This window comes from Lithobates pipiens, unplaced genomic scaffold (genome assembly GCF_037356315.1).
Source record: "Lithobates pipiens isolate NorthernLeopardFrog02 unplaced genomic scaffold, aLitPip1_a1.2 Scaffold_1, whole genome shotgun sequence".
Classification (NCBI taxonomy): Eukaryota; Metazoa; Chordata; class Amphibia; order Anura; family Ranidae; genus Lithobates; species Lithobates pipiens.
In genome coordinates, this window is record NW_027507685.1 from 75,949,866 (window position 1) to 75,974,093 (window position 24,228).

Below are 24,228 nucleotides of genomic sequence, written 5' to 3' on the forward strand. Positions count from 1 at the left end.
TGTCTGCGTGCTCTGAACGCAGTATACACCGCTATATCCACCTATATAGCTAACTAACTATCTTGCTCGTTTTAAATAGAGCTTTCAGTCAGCGGTAGGAGATTATGCGTGCTGTCTGCGTGCTCTGAACGCAGTATACACTGCTATATCCACCTTGTGACATTGGGGTGTTTAGCTCAATTGGTAGATGCATTTTTTTAGTCCACATCAGTCAGGCGTGTATGGTTAAGGGCCTGGTAGCCCACGTTTATTAGAAGAAAACAAAATATTAGTCCATCCAGTAATCCCACGCAGGGGTCCAAGCTTAAATTAAATACAGAAAAATCCAAACGAAAATGCTAGCCCACCTGGCTACTCTTCAGCAGTAGTGCTGCTATAGGTACTTGCCCCGTCCAACAAACTGCTTGGACGCACACAGCTTCAAGCCCTTCAACACACAGCACACGGCTCCTTGGACGCACACAGCTTCAAGCCCTTCAACACACAGCTTTGGACATGCAGAGCTTCAAACAGCAGCAGCAAGCTGCTCACACACCACCATCCTCCACCAACAGCCCTTCATTTATATGGCCTATGTGCAGCTGGGCACACACCCTGCTCGTTATCACCAAGACCCGGACACAGGGTTGGAGATCCCGTCCCACCCATAACTCTCAGGGATCTCCAAACTACAGAATCCCATCTGGAGCTAGCAAAACCTGGAGAAAACTGACAGAGCAGTTTTCTCCATTTAAACTCTACACTCTGTAGTCCTGCAGTCCGCAGATATGCAAACTCTGTGTCTCGTTTACCTCTAATTTCATAGGGACAGAGCCTCGCTCTGTCACATATCCCCCCCCCTTTGTTTCGATCCGGAGGGAGGAACACCAGCACCCATCATGATGGTTGGGACACCTCTGTGCTGGCTGTCAGCCACGTAGGCCCAACCCTTTTTCCGGGTGCGCTTCCAGGAACATTCCCCCCTGGATCTTAACAGATTCCTATATTGTCCTATACTCAGCCTTCCTCTACTTTTGGGGTCCCTGGGCTTATTCACTTTTCTTGGGGGAACTCTGCCTTCCTTGAGCCCTCCTTTCAACTTACAAATACCCATTTTACTCTTCACCATCAGTATTTCAGGTTCAAAACAGTTTTTCTTGGTACCCACTGCAACCAAATCATTGTTTACAGAACGCACTCTTAACAGATCACAGCTTTCCGTATCATCAGTGCTTTCCAAATCAGTGTTTGTTAGAAGAAGACCCGAGGAGGGACTACATCCGACGGGACCATAGCACAGCTCCACCTCACCCGTTGTCCAACACTCCATGGGTACCTGTTCTAACAAACTACCCTGACCTAAGCATAAACCATTTTTTTCCAGGTGTACACATTACATTGTTATGGCAACCAATATTAACACTTTCTTCCACCGTGTCTCCGGGCACCTTAACTTGTACCTCTGGGCCAGTGACAGAAAGCATCTCTGCTACTGTGGAGTCCATTCTGGGCCGTTCCTTCTCATGAGGCCTAGCGGGTAAGGCAGTATCTGCGCCCTCTACTGACCACTGCTCCGCCGCACCTCGGACCACACCAGCAGAGATGTTTCTAGTCACCGCATCAGACGGAGAGACCTCTGATATCTCAAGCAGTTCTCTTGCGTGCCTTCCATACCAATCAATAACTAGAAGTACGCTCACAGAGAATCTGGAGATCCTGTGCCAAATGGGTAACCATTGGTCCCACCAATTCCACTGTTGGTCAAGGTTTCCCAGCACTGCCTGTACCACCTGGCTCCACCCATTGGTGCTACGCAGCACCACCTGGTCCAACTGCGGCGGAGATACCCAAGTATACAGTAAGTTCATCTTTACCAACTCTAGCATTTCCAATAAGGTTTCTGTCATCTCTAAACATCCCATGTCTAAACACCAAAACTTTCTAGGGTCTTCTACCCTGTCCAAGACATGGAGGGGCTCAGACACTGCAGGTTGAGAGGGTGAGACATTTGAAGAGACCTCATCCTCCTTGGAGGTACTCATCATCACGGCCTGTTTCTCCCCTGGAGAGCTGTCAGACACATGTCTCACACCTATCCCTTCTGCACCAGTGTTGGTGAACCTCTGCAGGTCATTACAAGTCACACTATCACTTTGATACTCAATATCATTTAGCTTTGGGGCTGTGGACAACACATCTGCGATGCCAGTGCCCTGAACTGTTTCTTCAGAGGGGAGGGCAGCAACCTTTGCAGGGACCAAGACGCCCTCAACCACTGGCGGCTCTGCGATCCCCCTGTCTGGCATAGCAGTTGTGTCCACACCCTTGTTACTTAAGCTAGCCTTATCCGGCATGGCTAACAATTGTTTGGCCCAGCTGTCCCAGTCCATTGTGGTTCCACCATGGGCGTTCCACAGCGTTGCATCACCTGCTGTAGAAGGCCGCACAGAAACCTGGGATTCATTAGCTTCAACTGCACATTCCTCACTTCTATATACATCATTTTGTGACACCACACTTTTATCAACATTGCATTGGGGTGATGCTTCATCACCTAAAGCTTGGTGCAGCACACCATTCTGAACACCTTTTTCTGGTGGCACTACAGACACATTCAGCTTTGTACACTCAACTTTTGCAGGCTGAATTAACCCCTTGCCCACTGGGCTACACGTAGGGTTGTGGGGCTGCGCCCACACTCTCTCACTGTGTGGCTCAGTCATAACATTACAGGAAACACATTTTTCAGCATTATAATCACCAATCACATCACATTGGCCAACACTATTGCCAGCATGACCATCAATATTCTCATTATGCGTAGACATAGCTACTGCTTTTGTGGGTTGTCTATGAGCCACCATAACTTCTGAGCAACTCTTCACAGCACCCGCTCTCTGTAAAGGGGCACTTTTGCCTATTTGGGCAGCTCCATAGCTGACCTGGGAAACTCTCTGCTCCAACACTGCAAGCTCCTTGGAAGTTTCCCTGGGCAACCCTGCAGCAGCTGTCACTAGGGAACATGGTACCAGCACTGTTTTGGTCACCCCTAGCTTGTTTTTCCCAGCCATCTGCTGGATCATAGCAGGCATATGCAGAGTCCCCATGTCCTTTTCAGTCTTTAGCCCTGCGTCTAGTTGGGCTTTACGCTGCACCTCCCCACTGCTCTGGGTAGCACAATGCAGAAAGTCTATGTCCATTTGTACTGCGGATCTCCCCACTGGATATACTCCCACTTCACTGGGTTCAGCATCATAAACTGAAACAGTCTTACCAGTTCCTGCAGCTGATGTCATAGCCTTCACTTGAGTGCGTTGTCTCACTGGTGTGGTGTCTCCATAGGCTGACTCCCCCATGTGGCCATGGAGCAAAACTGCAGCCTTTCTGGACCCACTGATGCCCCCTGTAGGTAACATAAGATCCTTGTTGCTAGGGGTAACTGCAGACTTGCGCTCCAAAGCTGGTTGGCTATAACTCATGCAGGATTCAGGCGGATGTACTCTCCTTTCTGGGCTGACCCCTTTGCCTAAGCGGCCATGACAGAAAACTTTACGTTTCTCTGGATTTCCAAATCCTAGGTCTTCCGGCGACACTTCTCCCATCCTGGAGCATTGCTGGCGGCCCGTGATACGATGGAACTCTCCTCTAAGAAGGATTTCCTCTTTAAACTTGCTGTAGTCATCCTGGTCCCCATCCATCAAATGGTAAACCGACCGGAACTCTATCCACAATAAGGTTTGCAGCAGTTTTGGCCACCGGTCCCTAGGCCATTTTCTCTTTACAGCAACTTTTTCAAATTTTACAAGGAAGTCTCCCACCTCCTCTGTAGGCAGCATGGGTTGCACATAGTCAGAGGCCAAGATCTCAGCCCCTTGCAGTGCACCCCACTCTTTGCGATTCCGCTTGAGCCATTAATTCGCTGTCTCACATGTCACTGGCCCCTTTTTACTGGTCCTACAAGGTGGAGACATCTTCTCAGGCCATGCTAAGCTCACTTCTTGGCATCTCCTCCATGACTGGCTCTCACTCATTGCCATTGGATACCACTTCTGAGGACACAGCTGATCATAATCATTAGTAGATGAGCTCCAGAATTCATCAACCTCCCATCCAGCTTGGTTATTCCACAAACATTCCTGTGACAAGGGGCAATGGGCAACAGCATGTCCCCACTCACTACAACTAATGTAGCACAGAGGCCTCCTTGCGTCATGCTGTGGCACCTTTGGGCTTAGGCTGCCAGGAACAACATCCTCTTTCACTTCTCCTTTAACTCAGGGTGACATGATCAATTTACCCCAGATCACAGCAATGTCAGACTCAGACAAATTCTCTGGTGTGGCTGGGGCATGTGGTGAAATACCCTCTAGCCACAATAGCCGCTCCCTGGCTTTAGCAAGGATTGCTTCCTTTTTTTTGCTTTGACCGTCCCATCCTTGCAATCACATGCACACAGCAGCTTGTAACAGTTCTCAGCAGAGAAAGAAAAAAAAATCTGACGTTTGATTCTTCCTTCACAGGTACACAACCCGCATGCAACACAGTCCATCAAATAAACGTATACACAATGCTGTTCGCCTGGCTGCCACACACAGCTAGCAGTAGTTCCTGATGCGACTCACCATGGAGCAAGGACCCAGATTCCACCGTCTACATGCCCGCATTCGAGCACCACTTGTGACATTGGGGTGTTTAGCTCAATTGGTAGATGCATTTTTTTAGTCCACATCAGTCAGGCGTGTATGGTTAAGGGCCTGGTAGCCCACGTTTATTAGAAGAAAACAAAATATTAGTCCATCCAGTAATCCCACGCAGGGGTCCAAGCTTAAATTAAATACAGAAAAATCCAAACGAAAATGCTAGCCCACCTGGCTACTCTTCAGCAGTAGTGCTGCTAGTGCTGCTATAGGTACTTGCCCCGTCCAACAAACTGCTTGGACGCACACAGCTTCAAGCCCTTCGACACACAGCACACGGCTCCTTGGACGCACACAGCTTCAAGCCCTTCAACACACAGCTTTGGACATGCAGAGCTTCAAACAGCAGCAGCAAGCTGCTCACACACCACCATCCTCCACCAACAGCCCTTCATTTATATGGCCTATGTGCAGCTGGGCACACACCCTGCTCGTTATCACCAAGACCCGGACACAGGGTTGGAGATCCCGTCCCACCCATAACTCTCAGGGATCTCCAAACTACAGAATCCCATCTGGAGCTAGCAAAACCTGGAGAAAACTGACAGAGCAGTTTTCTCCATTTAAACTCTACACTCTGTAGTCCTGCAGTCCGCAGATATGCAAACTCTGTGTCTCGTTTACCTCTAATTTCATAGGGACAGAGCCTCGCTCTGTCACAACCTATATAGCTAACTATCTTGCTCGTTTTAAATAGAGCTTTCAGTCAGTGTTAGGAGATTGTGCGTGCTGCCTGCGTGCTCTGAACGCAGTATACACCGATATATCCACCTATATAGCTAACTAACTATCTTGCTCGTTTTAAATAGAGCTTCAGTTAGCGGTAGGAGATTATGCGTGCTGTCTGCGTGCTCTGAACGCAGTATACACTGCTATATCCACCTATATAGCTAACTATCTTGCTCGTTTTAAATAGAGCTTTCAGTCAGTGTTAGGAGATTGTGCGTGCTGTCTGCGTGCTCTGAACGCAGTATACACCGCTATATCCACCTATATAGCTAACTATCTTGCTCGTTTTAAATAGAGCTTTCAGTCAGTGTTAGGAGATTGTGCGTGCTGTCTGCGTGCTCTGAACGCAGTATACACTGCTATATCCACCTATATAGCTAACTATCTTGCTCGTTTTAAATAGAGCTTTCAGTCAGTGTTAGGAGATTGTGCGTGCTGCCTGCGTGCTCTGAACGCAGTATACACCGATATATCCACCTATATAGCTAACTAACTATCTTGCTCGTTTTAAATAGAGCTTCAGTTAGCGGTAGGAGATTATGCGTGCTGTCTGCGTGCTCTGAACGCAGTATACACTGCTATATCCACCTATATAGCTAACTATCTTGCTCGTTTTAAATAGAGCTTTCAGTCAGTGTTAGGAGATTGTGCGTGCTGTCTGCGTGCTCTGAACGCAGTATACACCGCTATATCCACCTATATAGCTAACTATCTTGCTCGTTTTAAATAGAGCTTTCAGTCAGTGTTAGGAGATTATGCGTGCTGTCTGCGTGCTCTGAACGCAGTATACACCGCTATATCCACCTATATAGCTAACTAACTATCTTGCTCGTTTTAAATAGAGCTTTCAGTCAGTGGTAGGAGATTATGCGTGCTGTCTGCGTGCTCTGAACGCAGTATACACCGCTATATCCACCTATATAGCTAACTATCTTGCTCGTTTTAAATAGAGCTTTCAGTCAGTGTTAGGAGATTGTGCGTGCTGTCTGCGTGCTCTGAACGCAGTATACACCGCTATATCCACCTATATAGCTAACTATCTTGCTCGTTTTAAATAGTCAGTGTTAGGAGATTGTGCGTGCTGCCTGCGTGCTCTGAACGCAGTATACACCGCTATATCCACCTATATAGCTAACTATCTTGCTCGTTTTAAATAGAGCTTTCAGTCAGTGTTACGAGATTATGCGTGCTGTCTGCGTGCTCTGAACGCAGTATACACCGCTATATCCACCTATATAGCTAACTATCTTGCTCGTTTTAAATAGAGCTTTCAGTCAGTGTTAGGAGATTGTGCGTGCTGTCTGCGTGCTCTGAACGCAGTATACACCGCTATATCCACCTATATAGCTAACTATCTTGCTCGTTTTAAATAGAGCTTTCAGTCAGCGGTAGGAGATTATGCGTGCTGTCTGCATGCTCTGAATGCAGTATACACTGCTATATCCACCTATATAGCTAACTATCTTGCTCGTTTTAAATAGAGCTTTCAGTCAGTGTTATGCCGCATACACACGAGCGGACTGTATGGCCTACTTAGTCCGTTGAAACACATTTCAGCGGACAGTCCTCTCGTGTGTGGGCTTCAGCTGACTTTTTCAGCGTGCAGTCCGGCGTACTAAGAATTTCGTTTTTTTCGAAATTCTGTCAGTAGTACTCGCATTTCGGCGGATAATCCGGCCGTGTGTGTGCCAGTCCGCCGTACTTTTGAAATGAGCGGACTTTTCCCGCCCGGAGAAAAGTCCACTCATTTCGAGCGGGTCTCCAGGTAGGCGGGGCCCGCGAAGGAGACGTCGCTGGCCCCGCCGCCTGGTATGGACTTAAAGGGGAACCCCAACGCCGAAAAATCGGCGTGGGGGTCCCCCCCAAGTCCACAACAGACCCTTGTCCGAGCACGCTACCCGGCCGGCCAGGAAAGGGGGGCGAGCGAGCCCCCCTCCTCCTGAGCCGTACCAGGCCGCGCGCCCTCAACATGGGGGGTGCCTTGTCCCCATGTTGATGAGGACAAGGGCCTCTTCCCAACAACCCTGGCGGTTGGTTGTCGGGGTCTGTGGGCGGGGGCTTATCGGAATCCGGGAGCCCCCTTTAATAAGGGGGCCCCCGGATACCGCCCCCCCACCCTATGTGAATGAGTATGGGGTACAATGTACCCCTACCCATTCACCTGTAAACTAAAAGTACAAAAAAAAACACAACACACGAGATAAAATACTTTATTGCACAGCTCCGGGGGTCTTCCGTCTTCGGGGGTCTTCTCTCCGGACTCCTCCGCTATCTTCTTGTAGCTCTTTTGCTAGCGGAGGAGTCCGGCTTTCTTCCTTGCTCGCCGCCTTCCTCGCTGAGCGTATACTGGAGGAGTTCCGATTTCGCCTCACGAAATTATACACGGCTCCGGAGCAGTGTGCTGTCCAAGGTACGGCTGATTTTTTCAAACACCTTTCACTCCCATCCTTGACGGAGGCGCATGTCACCCTCATGGACCGGGACATTCAAGACTCTTTCAGGCTATAAAGGAACATAAAGTGGGAAAGCACCCTGGGCCGGATGGCTACACAGCGCTCTACTACAGAAAATTGGCTGCGGTGATAGCGCCACACAACAGCCATGTATAACTCAGTAAAAAATGGTTGTTCCTTTACCCCGGACCTTTTAACAGCAAACGTTGTGATGATCCCTAAGCCTGATCGCGATCACTCCTCCTGGGCCAATTTTAGACCCATTTCTCTCATTAATGTCTATATGAAAATTCTGACACAAATCTTGGCGAATTGCCTAAACTCTTTCCTCCCTCGGTTGATCAGAAAGGTCTAGGTTGGCTTTATACCCCAGAGGCAGGCGGGAGATGTCATTCGGTGCATATTACAACTCCAGCATATAGCCCACACACGTTCATTGGAATCCGTGCTCCTATCTCTGGATGTGAACAAGGCCTTTGACACGCTGTCGTGGCCTTACCTCATGTCAGTTCTTCAGCATTACGGATTTGTGGCCTCATTTATGCAATGGATGTCAGTCCTATACGACTCCCCCTGGGCGAAAATTAAGTATTACGGATTTGAATCCCCCTTTTTAATATCAGGAGGGGCACCCGCCAGGGATGCCCGCTCTCACCTCTTCTTTTTGTTTTGGCGTTGGAACCCCTGACGGAGGCAATTAGAGTGCATCCGGATATTGGTGGCATTGAGGTTGCGGGCCGTCCCCATAAAATATACCTATTCGCCGATTACATCCTTCTCACTGTCACCTCCCCTAGAACTTCCCTACCAAATTTACAAGCTTTATTAGACACCTTCGCATCCCTTTCAGGGCTCCGCGTCAACCCATCTAAATCGAAGGCATTGTCGACTAACCTCTCTCCGAGTCTGCTGAGAGACTTTCAGTCTGCTTTTCCTTTTCAATGGGTTTCTTCGATGCCCTACTTAGGAATCAACCTCACCCCTACGTACTCAGGTTTGTATGAGGTGAATTTTCCCCCATTGTTCAAAAAACTAAAAGATATGCTGTTGTCGTGATCCAATTTGCCTCTCTCTTGGTTCGGTAGAATAATGGCCATTCGAATGTCTTATCTCCCAAAACTACTATATTGCTTTTGTGTTTTACCTATCCCGATCCCTTCACATATCCTCAGTATCCACCAACGCAGGATTTTGCCATTTATCTGGGGATCATCCCGCCCCTGAATTGGAAAACAGGTCTTCTTCGCTAAGCGAATTAATGGCGGCCTTTCGGTCCCTAACCTACGGGCCTATTATATAGCCGCCAACATAGCTCCGCTTTCACACCTCCATGAGACATACCAACTCCCGCTTTGGGCTATGATTGACCTGGTTGATACCGACCCTATCCCTATTTCTTCATTGCCCTGGCTCCCTCCTTTGCACCGCCCAGCGATTATGGGGCCTTTCATGGTTCACACACTATGACTCAGTGAAATACTCTATGGGACTGATTTCTCCCCATCTCCCTCTTTTGCGGCTCCTACGTTGCCCATTATTTCCCCCAGGCCGTGACAATAGCGCCCAATTTTTATGGTGGACTATGAACGGGTTCACAGATATCCATTTGTTGATCACCCCCACTAGGATCTTGACATTTGAGGCTTTACGCTCATCTCATGACATACCTTTAGATGAGTATTATAGCTATTTACAAATTCGTAATTTTCTCCAAAGCCTTATTAAATTCCAATCCATTCCTTATACTTTGACACCTTTCGAGAGCCTTTGCAGAACCAGGCCCCATTCCCCCGGCCTGATTTCACTGATATATTCGGCTCTGATATCCACGAAGAGACCCCCATTGAGGCCTTACCACCTTCAATGGGAGAAAAAACTGGGGAAGAGGCTGGACCTTGAGGAATGGCAGATAATGACATGAATGTCTATGAAGCCTATATATGGTCAGGTGTGTGTGCGCCCAGGGCAGGGGATAGGAGTGTGGAGAGGAACCGACCAGCGTGGACTTCCTGTGGGGAGTGTTTTATTTGGTCGGTGTTCACATTACTGTCCATGTGATGTGGACATTTCCTATTGGTGGAGACAACTTCCAGCAGCCACGTCCGCTCTCATAGGCTTCATAGACAGGAGAACTCACAGAGACGGGGGATCAATAACACTAGGGGCTATCTGGTCTCGTTATGCTGGTATATGGGATATGAGAAGGATTAACTCCCGGAGCACTCTTGTCTGAATGCTGATGTCTGTGATTAACCCCTGGTGGGAATATGCGTTTTTGACCTGTCTGATCTATCAGGGGTCCATTGTCTAAGGTGAGAGTCCATTTTACTCATTGGTGGAAGGGATCACATCATCACCTTTTATACTGAATGAAGACACTCTGCACTTGTGGACTTTTTGAAGTTCATCTTACCTATCCTATATTTCGTTTATTTATAGATTATTTTATATATGTTATATATATTTCTTTGTTAGTATTATTTTGTTGATTTTTATCTGCACTGTACTGTTGTTTTTTTAATTTTTATTATGAGATAATGACATTAGCTTTATCTAAATGTTCACGCAATGTGTTAATACTGGGGAATGCATATAAGGTATTGTACCGGTGGTATTATACTCCGATGAGGCTGGCCCGCTTTATTCCAGCTTGCTCCCCACTTTGCTTTAGGGGCTGTTCCCAGGAGGGCTCTATGGCCCATATTTGGTGGTCATGCCCACGGGTATGCAGGTTGTGGGTCAGGGTATACACACTTCTCCGCAACCTGTTTCAGGTAAATCTTAAGAGATCCATATGAAGCACTCCTTGGCAAGGCCATTACTGAATTACTACGCCTGGAGCGACAACTAGCACAACATCTCTTTACTGCAACTAAACTGACAATAGCGAGAGCATGGAAAACCCCTATGCTAAGCTGTGAGGCAGTCAAAAACCGCCTGAATGACGTCATGATTAATCAGAAATTGATGGCTATTCTCTCTGATACCCATAACAAATTCCTCAGGGTTTGGCAACCCTGGATTACATACCATCACCCTTCTAGGTTTGATTTTACATTACTATCATTATAGGGCTCCGGTTGGGCGCACCCCGTGAACCCTTTACCCCCCCCTCTCCCTCTCTGTTCCCCTGATTCCCCCCCCCCCCCCCCCCACCCCACGCTGTTCCTTTTTTTTCCTTTTATAAAGTTCTACTAACTATTTCCTTTTTTTTCTGACCACTTCCCTTCTCCTCCCTCTTTTTTCACTCGCTTCTCGTGGATGCTAACTATTTGGTTACAATGTGGTGTACTATACACTCCTATTAATGTTTCACAAGTAACCCGGTATGACCCGGGTCTCGGATCTGTTTTTACTAGATTGACAATAGACTGCTAAACTTTGAATTACTATGTATACCACATGTTATGATACTCAGTTGTAAACCTGTTCTGTTGACATATATGACAATAAAACTTTTGTAAAATAAATCTTCTGATGTTAAAGGGAAGGAAGCATGATGTGTCTTTTATTTTCTGCATTAAGTTTCCTTGGCTGACCACTGTGTCTATGGTCCCCAGCATTGCCCAATTAATGGTGTCCTCAATGCTGAGAAATACAGAGAGACAAATTTATTCTGTGGTAGGACAATGGCCTGAAACAGCCAATGACAGCTAATGTCATTAAGAACTATCTTCAGCATAAAGAAGAACAAAGAGTCCTGAAAGTGATGGTTTGGCCCCACAGAACCCTGATCTCAACACAATCGGGTCTGTCTGTGATCCACAGAAGATACGTGGTTAGTTCTCAAATATATTTGGAACAACCTACCTTCTGGGTTCCTTCAAACCTTGTGTGCTCAAGCACTGTGTGTTGGTTTGAAGCCAAAGCATAGTCAGACCAAATATTAATATATCAAAATATTTGATTATTTGATTTAGATTTTTCCTCTGTGTGCTCAGTTTGCATTTTGTAAACTGATAAAAATAAACTCTCCCTCTCTCTCTATATATATATATTGTACAGGACGCCAAGGTTGGGTCCTGGACGGGTACTATGTGGCGCCTATATTCGGGATGTGGTCCCTTTAAGGGAATCATGGTAGGCCTCAGGGGGTCACCCAAAAAATGGGTGACAGATTCCGGGGATAGTTTTCGGGAGAAGACTGATTCGCGGTCCTCTCTATATTTTAAGAGAGATAGTTGGGACCCAGAATTTGGGAGGCTCTAAAGTGACATTTGGGTGGGAAAGAGCCTCCCTCTCTGACCACAGGGGGTTAATGGCCTCCAGGAAGACAGACAGCCTATAAGACAGGAAGTAGTAGAGAGGTGGTGGTGAGGAGGAGAAGGAGATGAACACCTGTCTGAGGAGCTGTCTGGCTGTGTTGTTGTATTTGCTGTTTGCTGTTTTGGAGGCTGCAAAAAGATCTCTGCAAGGACTCTTTTTGGTGAAGACCTGTCTACAGAACTGTAGGTGCTTTTCTTTTTGTATTATTTTGTGCTGAAGATAAGCGGACTTTAATTTACGGTTTTTATATGCTGAAGAAAAGCTTTATTTTTGATTTAATTATAAATAAATATATTTTGGTTTCACCTGACAACGGTTTATGCACTTAATCCCGCGGAGCTAGTATCCCCAAACTTCACAACTGGTGGAGAATGCGGGCAAAAGTGCATTTGCAGCCGCAAAAACCGTTTAAAAACTGACATTTAAAAGAGACTGTGTACAAATTGCATGTCTTGGGTGAAGCCAGCCCAGACGCTGCAAGCAGCAGGCAAAGACATGGAGGAGGTCATCAGGGCTTTAGCACAAGCCACCGTGACCCAGCAGCAAGCCACCGTGACCCAGCAGCAAGCTTCAGCAGATGCAAACCGTCGCCATGAGGAAGCAATGGCTCAGCAGCAGCAGGCCCTGGCACAGGCCATAGCTGCACAACAGGAAAGCACACGGCTGCTAGTCGCCCAGTTTACTACTCAGCAGGAGTCCACTGAAGCACAGGTGGCTGCCTTGCAGGAGGCAGTACAGCGGCTGGCTCAGGGACGTGAACAATCGGCTGTCGCCGCTGGCAACCAGGTGTCTGTGAGGACCAGCCATTTTTTACTAAAATTAACGCCCAGCGATGATGTGGAGGCCTTTCTCACCACCTTTGAGAGGATAGCGGAGAGAGAGGGGTGGCCCCGTGACCAATGGGCAGGCATTATCTCCCCTTTCCTCACCGGTGACCCGCAAAAGGCCTATTTTGACCTCCCAGCAGAACATATCAGCGACTATGAGCGTCTGAAGGCAGAGATCCTGGCCCGCCTAGGAGTGACCACAGCTGTCCGGGCTCAGAGGGTGCATCGCTGGCGGTACAAGCCTGACCGACCACCCAGGTCGCAAATGCATGAACTGGTTCAGCTGGTTAAAAAATGGCTGCAGCCAGAAAAACTGTCAGGCCCACAGATGGTGGAACGAATAGTGATGGACTGGTACCTGCGGTCCCTGCCAGATGACCTACAGCGCTGGGTAAGTCATGGAGACCCCGCAACCACTGACCAGCTGGTGGAGTTGGTGGAAAGGTACACCGTGGTGGAGGACCTGCTTGGGCCTGCCAGACGTAGGGAACCCACACCAAGGGCAACCAGACCAGCCATAGCGCCTAGGAGAGAAGCCCTGCCAGGCGCTGGGATCCGCAAAAACCGCATCATCTGCTACAGAACCTCGAAGGGTGGTTCCTGTCCCAAGAACAGGAGACCTACAGTGTTGGCGATGTCGGTCCTGGGGACATGCCCGGGCGCAATGCCCACTTCAGGAGGAGCCTATAGACTGCGGGATTGGTCGGAGAAGCTCCTTCTACGTGCAAAGAGTCTGCACCACTCACCTGGATCCAATTGCAGGACAGTTTGAGTGTGAAGTGTGGGTGAACCACCTTCCTGCCAGGGTGTTACTGGACTCTGGTAGCATGGTAACATTGGTACATGCCAGGGTGATTGGGAGACTTGGCCCTGTAAGGAAAACCCTACGGGTAGTGTGCATCTATGGGGACACCAAGGAATACCCCATGGTTTCGGTGACTGTGTCCTATGGCCACACCTCAGTGACCCAAGAGGTCGGGGTAGTGAGAAGTCTAATACATGACATTATAGTGGGGCGGGACTGTCCACTATTTTTTGAACTGTGGAGCCAGGTACAGATGGGGCTGCCAGGACAGCCAGGAGAGTCTGAGGAACATGGGCCTGAAACCCCCACAACCCACCCCACTGATACAGAGATACCCATTATTGATAATGATACTGTAGAGAATATAAAGTTGAAGGATGTGTCTGTTTCAGATTGCAAAACCGAGTTAAACTCTGAGGGGTGGGAAGTCTTCCCGTTACAGGTTATGCTAGGGGAGGATGATGAGGAGCTCTCCCCATTGCAGTCCCCGGTTGAGGAAAGTGAAGGGGAAACATCCTCAAGGCCAGTACACCCAGATCTAGATGTACCCAGGGATCCTACCTTGGTCAATGCCCGAGAGCAGGTTTCTGTTGTGGATGGGGTCTCACAAATGCCAGGAGCAGATCAGAGGTTTCCTCATTTTGCCTTAAAGGGGGACTTGCTTTATCGAGTGGCTGAAAGCCGTGGGGAAACTATAGAGCAGTTGCTGGTTCCCCAACCGTATAGGCGGATGCTACTCGATCTAGCCCACAACGACGCACTGGGAGGACACTTGGGGGCAGAGAAAACAGAGGCCAGGATAACTGACCGGTTTTACTGGCCAGGGGTGAAGGTTTTTTTTTTTTTATAAATTTATTTTTTATTGAAAATTTTTAACACATTAATAACATACAAACATACAAACATAACCTCCCCCCCGCCCTTCCCAACCATTCCCTCCCCCCGCCCGACAAAACTCCCTCCCGTGCAGCCCTCCATTCACCTCCTGAAGTTCAGTCTGTGATCATCGACAGCATCACACAGATAAAAAACACATTGTTTGTACCGTTACTGAGTATTTAGCAACCCAAAATGGGGATAGGGGTGAAGGTTGAGGTTAAAAGATATTGTGCGTCTTGTCCCGTTTGCCAGTTAACTGCCCCAGTGCCCCACTATAGAAGCCCTCTGGTACCCTTGCCAATTATTGAGGTTCCATTCGAGCGGATCGCCATGGATCTCGTGGGACCCCTGGTAAAATCGGCAAGAGGGCACCAGTATATATTAGTCATCCTAGACTATGCATCCAGGTACCCAGAAGCAGTTCCTTTGAGGAAAACTTCCTCTAAAGCCATTTCCCGAGAACTATTTCAAATGTGAACTGGTTTTCCCAAAGAGATATTAACGGACCAGGGCACCCCTTTTATGTCAAAGGTGATGGTGGACCTGTGCAAACTGTTTCAAATTAAGCAGTTGCGGACGTCTGTCTATCACCCGCAGACTGATGGCCTAGTGGAGAGGTTTAATAAAACTTTGAAGACCATGCTAAAAAGAGTCTTCCAGAAGGACGGGAAGGATTGGGATATGTTACTCCCTGCCCTTTTGTTTGCCATCCGGGAGGTTCCACAAGCATCCACAGGCTTCTCCTCATTTGAGCTAGTGTATGGGCGACGGCCTCGGGGGTTGCTGGATCTGGTAAAGGAAACGTGGGAAAGTGAGTCCTCACCACACAAAACCATAGTAGAGCATATCTCTCAAATGCGAGAGAGGATGGCTAAGGTGATGCCGCTGGTGAGGGAGCACATGCAGAGGGCTCAGGAAGCCCAAAGAAGGGTGTATAACCGGTCTGAGAAAGTCACACAGTTTCAAGTAGGAGACCGGGTGGCTGTCCTAATACCCACAGTAGAGCAAGTTCTTGGCCAAGTGGCAAGGTCCATTTGAGATAGTGGAAAAAGTGGGGGAGGTAAACTACAAGGTACACCAGCCAGGGAAAAGGAAACCATACCAGATCTACCACGTGAATTTGTTGAAACCCTGGAGAGACAGAGACCAGGTATCCGCGGTGGTAGCGGTACAGTCAGGAGACCATGCAGGGATCGACCTGGTGCAGGTGGCTGCTACCTTAACTAGACCCCAAACCCAGCAAGCAAAGGAGTTTCTTCAAAGAAATAGGGACATATTTTCAGGGTTGCCAGGACTCACCAATGTCATCGAGCACGACATTGTAACTGACCCCAAGGTAAAAGTGCGGTTAAAGCCTTACCGTATCCCAGAAGCTCATAGAGTGGCAGTGTCTGAAGAGGTGAAAAGAATGCTCGAGCTTGATGTCATTGAGGAATCGCAGAGCGAGTGGTCGAGTCCAATCGTGTTGGTACCCAAACCCAATGGCACTCTTCGCTTCTGCAATGATTTTAGAAAACTGAATGAAATCTCCAAGTTTGATGCTTATCCCATGCCACGGGTAGATGAGCTCATTGAGAGGTTGGGGCCTGCCAGGTATATTACCACGCTGGACCTCACGAAAGGGTACTGGCAGATTCCCCTGACCAAGGAAGCTAGGGAGAAAATGGCCTTCTCTACCCCGGAAGGCCACTTCCAGTACAAACGAATGCCGTTTGGTTTACACTCTGCCCCCACTACGTTCCAAAGGGCCATGGACAAAACTTTGCGTCCACATCATCGGTACGCTTCGGTTTATTTGTATGACATCGTCATCTTCAGCCCTGATTGGGAGTCACATCTTCCCCGAGTTCAGGCAGTCGTGCAGTTGGGGTGGAGGAAGCCAAGTACCTAGGGTACATTGTGGGTAGAGGGCTGGTAAAGCCCCAAATGAGTAAGGTGAAAGCCATACAGGACTGGCCCCGTCCCCTAACCAAGAAGCAGGTCAGAGCGTTTTTGGGCATAGTTGGCTACTATCGGAGGTTTATCCCCAACTTTGCCACCATTGCTGCACCCTTGACGGACCTGACCAAAGGCAGAAAGTCGGTGATGATAAAATGGAATAACGATGCCGAAAAAGCTTTTCAGAAGCTTAAGACGTCATTGTGCCAGGTTTTGGTGCTTGTTGCTCCAGACTTTAATAAGGATTTTGTAGTACAGACAGACGCTTCAAATGAGGGGTTAGGAGCAGTCCTGTCGCAGGTAATCAACGGGGAAGAGCACCCCGTCGTTTTCCTGAGTAGAAAGCTGACGGCAGCGGAGAAAAATTATGCGGTGGTGGAGTGGGAGTGTCTTGCCATTAAGTGGGCCTTGGACTCCTTGCGGTATTTCCTCCTAGGCAGAAGGTTTTGCCTGGTATCCGACCACGCCCCGCTGACCTGGATGAGGCAAAATAAACACACGAATGCCAGAGTAACGAGGTGGTTCCTGTCTCTCCAGGAGTTCAATTTTGTGGTGGAGCCCAGACCTGGGAGACTACATCAGAATGCCGATGCCCTCTCCCGGGTCCACTGTATGGTGTCAAATGGTGCCTCCAACACCTCCGCGTTGAGGCAGGGGGGCAGGGCCGGTGCTACCACTAGGCGGACTAGGCAGCCGCCTAGGGCGCACTTCAACCTAGGGCGCAGCTACAGCCCCTGGGAGGAAGAAGTTGGGGAAGCATCCAGCAAAACGAACAAGCCGGCGGGAGAAGGAAGTGACAAGCTGGCCGGCCATAGTGGCAGGGATGGATGACAGCAGTGGCATAGTAGCACTGCGTGGGGGGGCGGTAGCCGGTTCGCTCACCCCAGATGACATTACACAGGATCTTGCCGGAGACACAGGCAGCGCCGCCGGACAGCACAGCTCAGAGAGAAACGGCGGCTTTGCAGTGAACAGGAGGCAGGGCTGGGGGATGTCATGATCTCTTCTATCAGCGGAGGGCTGGGGGAGCAAGCGGTGATCGTGAAGCAGGCAGAACTAAGTAAGTCTGTGCTGTGCAAGTTTCAGCACACACACACGGACAGGAGAGTAACATGGGTGGAGGCATGAACCCCTTACTGTGTGCAGGGCGGCCTGGGACAGATGAGATGGAAGCCCTGCATGTTAGGTCTGGGCTTGCCGCGATTTCCGCTCCCCCTTCCTGGACTGTCAGGGATGTCACTGTGTGGTGGGAGGACAGGCAGCAGCGCCGCTCTCCTAGAGATGAGGCTGCCATGGCTGTTGCATTATATTGTGTGCAGAGGGAGGGGAACAGATTTGGGGGGATACCGAGGAGAACTAATGTGTGGGGGGGTACAGAGGGGAACAGGCTTGAGGAGGGCAACAGAGGATAACTGATGATTGTGTGGGGGGGTACGGAAGAGAACTAATGTGTATATGGGGGGTTACAGAGGGGAACAGATTTGGGGGATATAGAGGGGTACTAATGTGTGTAGGGGTTACAGAGGGGAACAGATTTGGGGGGGGGTACAGAGGAGAACTAATGTGTGTGTGGGGGGGGTACAGGGGGGAACTAATGTGTGTGGGGAGAGTACAGAGGGGAACTAATGTGTGTGTGTGTGGGGGGGGGGGGGTACAGTGGGGAACTAATGTGTGTGTGGGGGGGTGTTTTACAAAGGGGAACTAATGTGTGTGTGTGGGGGGGGGTACGGAGAACTAGTGTGTGGGGGGGCAGAGGGGAACAGATTTGAGGGGTACAGAGGAGAACTAATGTGTGTGTGTGTGTGTGGGGGGGGAGGGGGTACAGGGAGGAACAGATTTGGGGGGAGGGGGTACAGAGGGCAACTAGTGTGTGTGTGTGTAGGGGGTACAGAGGGGAACAGATTTGGGGGGTACAGAGGAGAACTAATACGTCTGTGGGGGAGGGGGTACAGAGGGGAATCGATTTGGGGGGTACAGAGGGGAACTAATGGGGGGGTACAGAGGAGAACAGATTTGGGGGGGTTATTTGAGGTGTGGAAGTTCAAGTTCAGCTTTGTAAAATAATAATAAATGCAGATATTTTTGCAGTTAAAAAAAATGTGCATTTATTATTATTTTTACTAGAAGCCCATAAAGCATTGTCACTAGTGTATCTGTCTGCTCGTACAGATAGGCAGTTGCATAGTTAGCCTGTGCGTATAGTACCCTAGCATGTCCGTATACTAGCCAGTCTGTATAGTACCCTAACCTTTCTGTATAGTACCCTAGCCGGTCCGTATAGTACCCTAGCCTTTCTGTATAGTGCACTAGCTGGTCCGTATAGTACCCTACCCTTTCTGTATAGTACCCTAGCCGGTCCCTATTGTACCCTAGCCTTTCTGTATAGTGCACTAGCTGGTCCGTATAGTACCCTACCCTTTCTGTATAGTACACTAGCCGGTCTGTATAGTACCCTAGCCTTTCTGTATAGTACACTAGCCGGTCCGTATAGTACCCTAGCCTTTTTGTATAGTACCCTAGCTGGTCCATATAGTACCCTAGCCTGTCCCTATAGTACCCTAGCTGGTCCGTATACATGGACAGGGAAAAGGAGGTGGAGTCACGGGTGGAGCCAATGGGGGGGGGGGCGGCAAAATGAGGTTTTGCCTAGGGTGTCAAAAATCCTTGCATCGGCCTTGCAGGGGGGATATGTACAGGACGCCAAGGTTGGGTCCTGGACGGGTACTATGTGGCGCCTATATTCAGGATGTGGTCCCTTTAAGGGAATCATGGTAGGCCTCAGGGGGTCACCCAAAAAATGGGTGACAGATTCCAGGGATAGTTTTCGGGAGAAGACTGATTCGCGGTCCTCTCTATATTTTAAGAGAGATAGTTGGGACCCGGAATTTGGGAGGCTCTAAAGTGACATTTGGGTGGGAAAGAGCCTCCCTCCCTGACCACAGGGGGTTAATGGCCTCCAGGAAGACAGACAGCCTATAAGACAGGAAGTAGTAGAGAGGTGGTGGTGAGGAGGAGAAGGAGATGAACACCTGTCTGAGGAGCTGTCTGGCTGTGTTGTTGTATTTGCTGTTTGCTGTTTTGGAGGCTGCAAAAAGATCTCTGCAAGGACTCTTTTTGGTGAAGACCTGTCTACAGAACTGTAGGTGCTTTTCTTTTTGTATTATTTTGTGCTGAAGATAAGCGGACTTTAATTTACGGTTTTTATATGCTGAAGAAATGCTTTATTTTTGATTTAATTATAAATAAATATATTTTGGTTTCACCTGACAACGGTTTATGCACTTAATCCCGCGGAGCTAGTATCCCCAAACTTCACAATATATATATATATATATATATATATATATATATATATATATATATATATATATATATATATATAGGAAATGTTGAGGGTGGAGTGCACACCATCCAAATGTAGCGGTGCAAGCATCAGACCCTTCCACAGGTCATATATAGAAAAAACGATCATATGGGATTGCTGCACTTAAAATTTGTTTAGAAAAATTCAAATTCCATTCAGTGTCAAATGCATGACGGTTTTGGGCTGTACAGATAGCACCCTTCTTCAGAGCAGGACACATACAATGATAATGGTTTTTACAAACATATATCTCATGTAGGATCAATTAATCAATTAATTATTTTATACCAATTGGAAAAATCAACCAATGCAAAAAAGCACATAGGTATATATGAAATCATGGATCATCAGGTGCTATCACCTTTACTATCACATTCGATATGCGCTGAGAAAAAACAAAAAAACAAAACACATAATAAATAAACATATCAAAGAAATAAATCAGTTCGGCCATAATGTTTTTAAACGGTGTATCCACTGAACCTCACGTTTTCTAAGGGTTAATTCACTATTTCCTCCACGTCTGTTCCTGGGTATACCATCTATCACCATAAATCTTAATGTCGGGCCATAGGTAATTTGGCTAAATTATCTCTGATGGAATACTTAGGCCGCGTACACACGCGCGGACTGTTGGCCCAACTTTGTCCGTCCAACAGTTTGAGCGAACAGTCCGCTCAAACTTAGCATGGACGGACATGGCCACACACGACGGACGAACAGTTTGCTGAAACCGTGCGCGATGACGTGAACGGCACGTACGACGGGACGAAAAATACGACGTCCTATACACTGCAATGCAACCTTCCGACGTGGAAATCCTTTCTGAGCATGCGCGAGACTTAGTTGGCCGAACAAGCCTACACACGAGCGAACAGTCCGCTGAAACCTTGTTTCAGCGGACAGTTTTTCGGAATTTCCGTAAGACCTTGTTCGGCCAACTGTCCGCTGAAACTGTCCGCTGAAGCCCCACACACGAGCGGACTGTCCGCCCAAACACTGTTCAGCGGACAAGGTTGGGCGAACAGTCCGCGCGTGTGTACGCGGCCTTACTGTATGTCTAGTTATTCTATCTTAAACCCTTTGAGTGGTTTCACCTACATATGATTTCATATATACCTTTGCTTTTAAAAACCATTATCGTTATATGTGTCTTGCTCTGAAGAAGGGTTCTATCTGTACAACCCAAAACCGTCATGCATTTGACACTGAATAGAATTTGAATTATAATTTTTCTAAATAAATTTTAAGTTTTTTTTATATATGTGTATATATATATATATATATATATATATATATATATATATATATATATATATATATTTATATTTGAAAGCATTCTTACTTTACAGAATTTCTTCACACCTGCCTAAAACTTTTGCACAGTACTGTATATAGACAGACAGCATTATGGAAACACAGTATATATTACTATTCTTGGTTAATGTATATTATTATTTATTATTGTGATCATTGAAGCTTTCAATACAAAAATCAGCATTCATTTATTAATGTATTCAAGAGTATGTGAGTTAAAATGAAAGTAATCTCCAATTTCTTTTAAACAGTTCTATGGTTTAATTTATTTATGTTTTATTTAAATAATGTAGCAATTACTATTGGTATTATCTACATTCTTAAAGTTATTTATTTAATTTAAATTGTATTTTGTTTTGTTTCTATTGGTTAATTAGTCTTCATCATTGATAGCATTTTCAAAAGTGGAGCAATGCATCTCAAGATTTTGCTATATCATGTACTACTAAATAGAATGTAATAACTTGAGTAAATTCACTTTTGTTTCCTAGATTTACCTATTTTTTTGTATTTTAATGGAAAACCATCTTTTTTTTTTTTTTTTACTTTAGCAACCTGTATATAAGTGTTAATTTCTTTATTCTCTTATATAAATTGGGAGATTTAATATAACCTTAAAGAGGAAGTAAACCCTGATGGGTTTACTTCCTCTTTTTTTCCCGGCAAAGGTAAAGCATAATGGACTACTATGCATCGCATAGTAGCTCATTATGTGTCACTTACCTGACACAGGAGCCAGCGAAGTCGCCGCTGTCACCTGTAGTCCGCCGCATCCATCTTGGTTGTGGCGTCTCTCGCAGCTCCGACGAATGACAGCGGAGAAGCCGCGATGACGTCACTCCCGCGCATGCGCACGGGAGTCGCGTCTCAGAGCTCCGACGCTGCCATTCGGCGGAGCCGCGATGACGTCACTCCCGCGCATGCGCACGGGAGTCGACAAATTAGGCAAATCCATTCTTGGACTTGCCGCATTTAGTGCGCCTGCGCGCCGCTGTCTACGGCGCATGCGCCGTAGACAGCGGTGCCCATTTTCGGGCAAATATCTCCTAAACCATATAGGTTTAGGAGATATTACTTGGACCTACAGGTAAGCCTTAATCTAGGCTTACCTGTAGGTCAAAGTTGTTTGGAAGGGTTTACTTCCATTTTAAGTTTGTGTATTCATAAACATGCATCCTGTAAAAAAGAAATGAAAGTAAGCAAATATAAAGATACAACATAACATATAACGTATCCTATATGTAATATATATAATTTTAACTATTACTCAGAAATTAAAGAAAATGTTAAAAAGATATTTAAAACACAAGTCCTTGCAACTTGTTTAAACACACAACATTTTGAGAGCTGTTTTTTTACACAGATTATTTAATAAATATCAGCGTAAAGATGTTTTTGAATCTTTATATAGTAGTTAGAAAATTTGATAAATGGAGAGGCACTAAATCTCTAAGTATAAACTAAATAACAATAATGATGTGTAAATAAAAAACATAATAAGTGCAAACAAAAATAAGTGTCACTTCTAGATATTCACCATATTAGTATATAATAATACACATGCATATGCAGTGAAAATGCAGTGCAACAAATGAATAAAAATCCACAAAAACGAAAATAAATTTAAACAGTGAATAACACTTCAGAGGTCTCTACAATAAATAAGTAGTGATTAAAAAAGTCCAGTGTAAAAAAAGTGAGACACCATAAAAAAGTTCATGCACTATCCTTTTCTATTTTACACACTTGGTATCACATTCATTTTCATAGACTATTTCATATATTAGTTGTCATAAAAAAATTGTATTTTAAGGACAACTGTGAATTATTCTCAACTGTAAAACGTCATACTTAAAGTACAAACCGGCAAATGTTGCAAATGAAAGATTAATGATAGACTAATTTTGCTGTGTGATTAGGCTTATCTTTTTCATTTTAAAATTCACTGTAATTTAAATGATTGAAAAAAGGCTTGTATTGTTACTGTTATTTATATAAATAAAATATAATGCACATTTATTGGTTTACATTATTGTTTATGTATGCAATATACATGTTTTCTCTGTCCTCTTAAGTTAAACAGTTTTTTGACTTACTATACTAAATATCATTATACATCTGAGAAATAAAGCTCTTAACTATAAGGAATTATTGGTGGTGGGAAAATATACTGTTACACCCATATACATTTTTAAAGCATTTTACTGTATAGTAAGCATGGCTAGGTCACCTTCAACAACTAATTCTAATATATGTAGTTCCTCAAACTTATTAGCAGCCTTAGGATGTCCGTACCCACTCTATGATTACATAGATAGCAGTTTGTTTTCCCTTACCTGCACGCCAATGGAAAGTCAGGCATTGGATAATAATAATCTTCAGAATAAGGGAGGCCTTCATCTTGTGTTGCAGAAGATAACTAATGTAAGTAGGGTATAATACCTTATACCTATAGCAGCTTCCTTTATACAGTACTAAATGATGTCATGGAAATTGTGGTCAGGTAGCTTCACCACCTACCGTCCTTGCAATTGTATTATACTGCTTACCGCCATCACCAAATTTATGAACAAACACCTTCTTATGCCAACCTTAGTTTAAGGAACACTAAAGTTAAAGAGGAAGTAAAGCCTCTTAAAAAAAAAAAAAAAAATACACCCTGCAAGGCAAAGGCATAATGAGCTAGTATGCATAGCATACAGCTGTTAGCTGTCATAACCCCAGTATCCTCTTCTTCAGCGGGCAGTACGCTTTCAGATAAAAGTGGTCTCTGCGGTGGATTCGCTGCAAGATCATTTTAAAATTTTTATTAGCGGCAGGAGAGGTGCACCCCCTCCAGCCATGATCCGGGAGTCTCCGTCGCTTACCAGACCCACTGGTAATGGCGGAGACAATCGCGTCCTCTCCTGTGCTAGCCTGGCTGCCGAGTGAGGGGAAGATGGCTCCATAGCTTTGACTGGCGGAAGCAATGTCA

The 24,228-nt window shown here is 46.4% G+C and overlaps 1 protein-coding gene across 1 annotated transcript in view; it reads right to left on the reverse strand.

The window, feature by feature from the left end:
- Window positions 1–23,883, reverse strand: part of LOC143935382 (uncharacterized) — a 47,206-nt gene extending 23,323 nt beyond the window's left edge. The window contains exon 1 of the mRNA XM_077459249.1: window positions 23,591–23,883. Coding sequence (XP_077315375.1) covers window positions 23,591–23,654 — 64 coding nt within the window. The 5' untranslated portion in view covers window positions 23,655–23,883. The remainder of the gene's footprint in view (window positions 1–23,590) is intronic.
- Window positions 23,884–24,228: the final 345 nt, after the last annotated feature.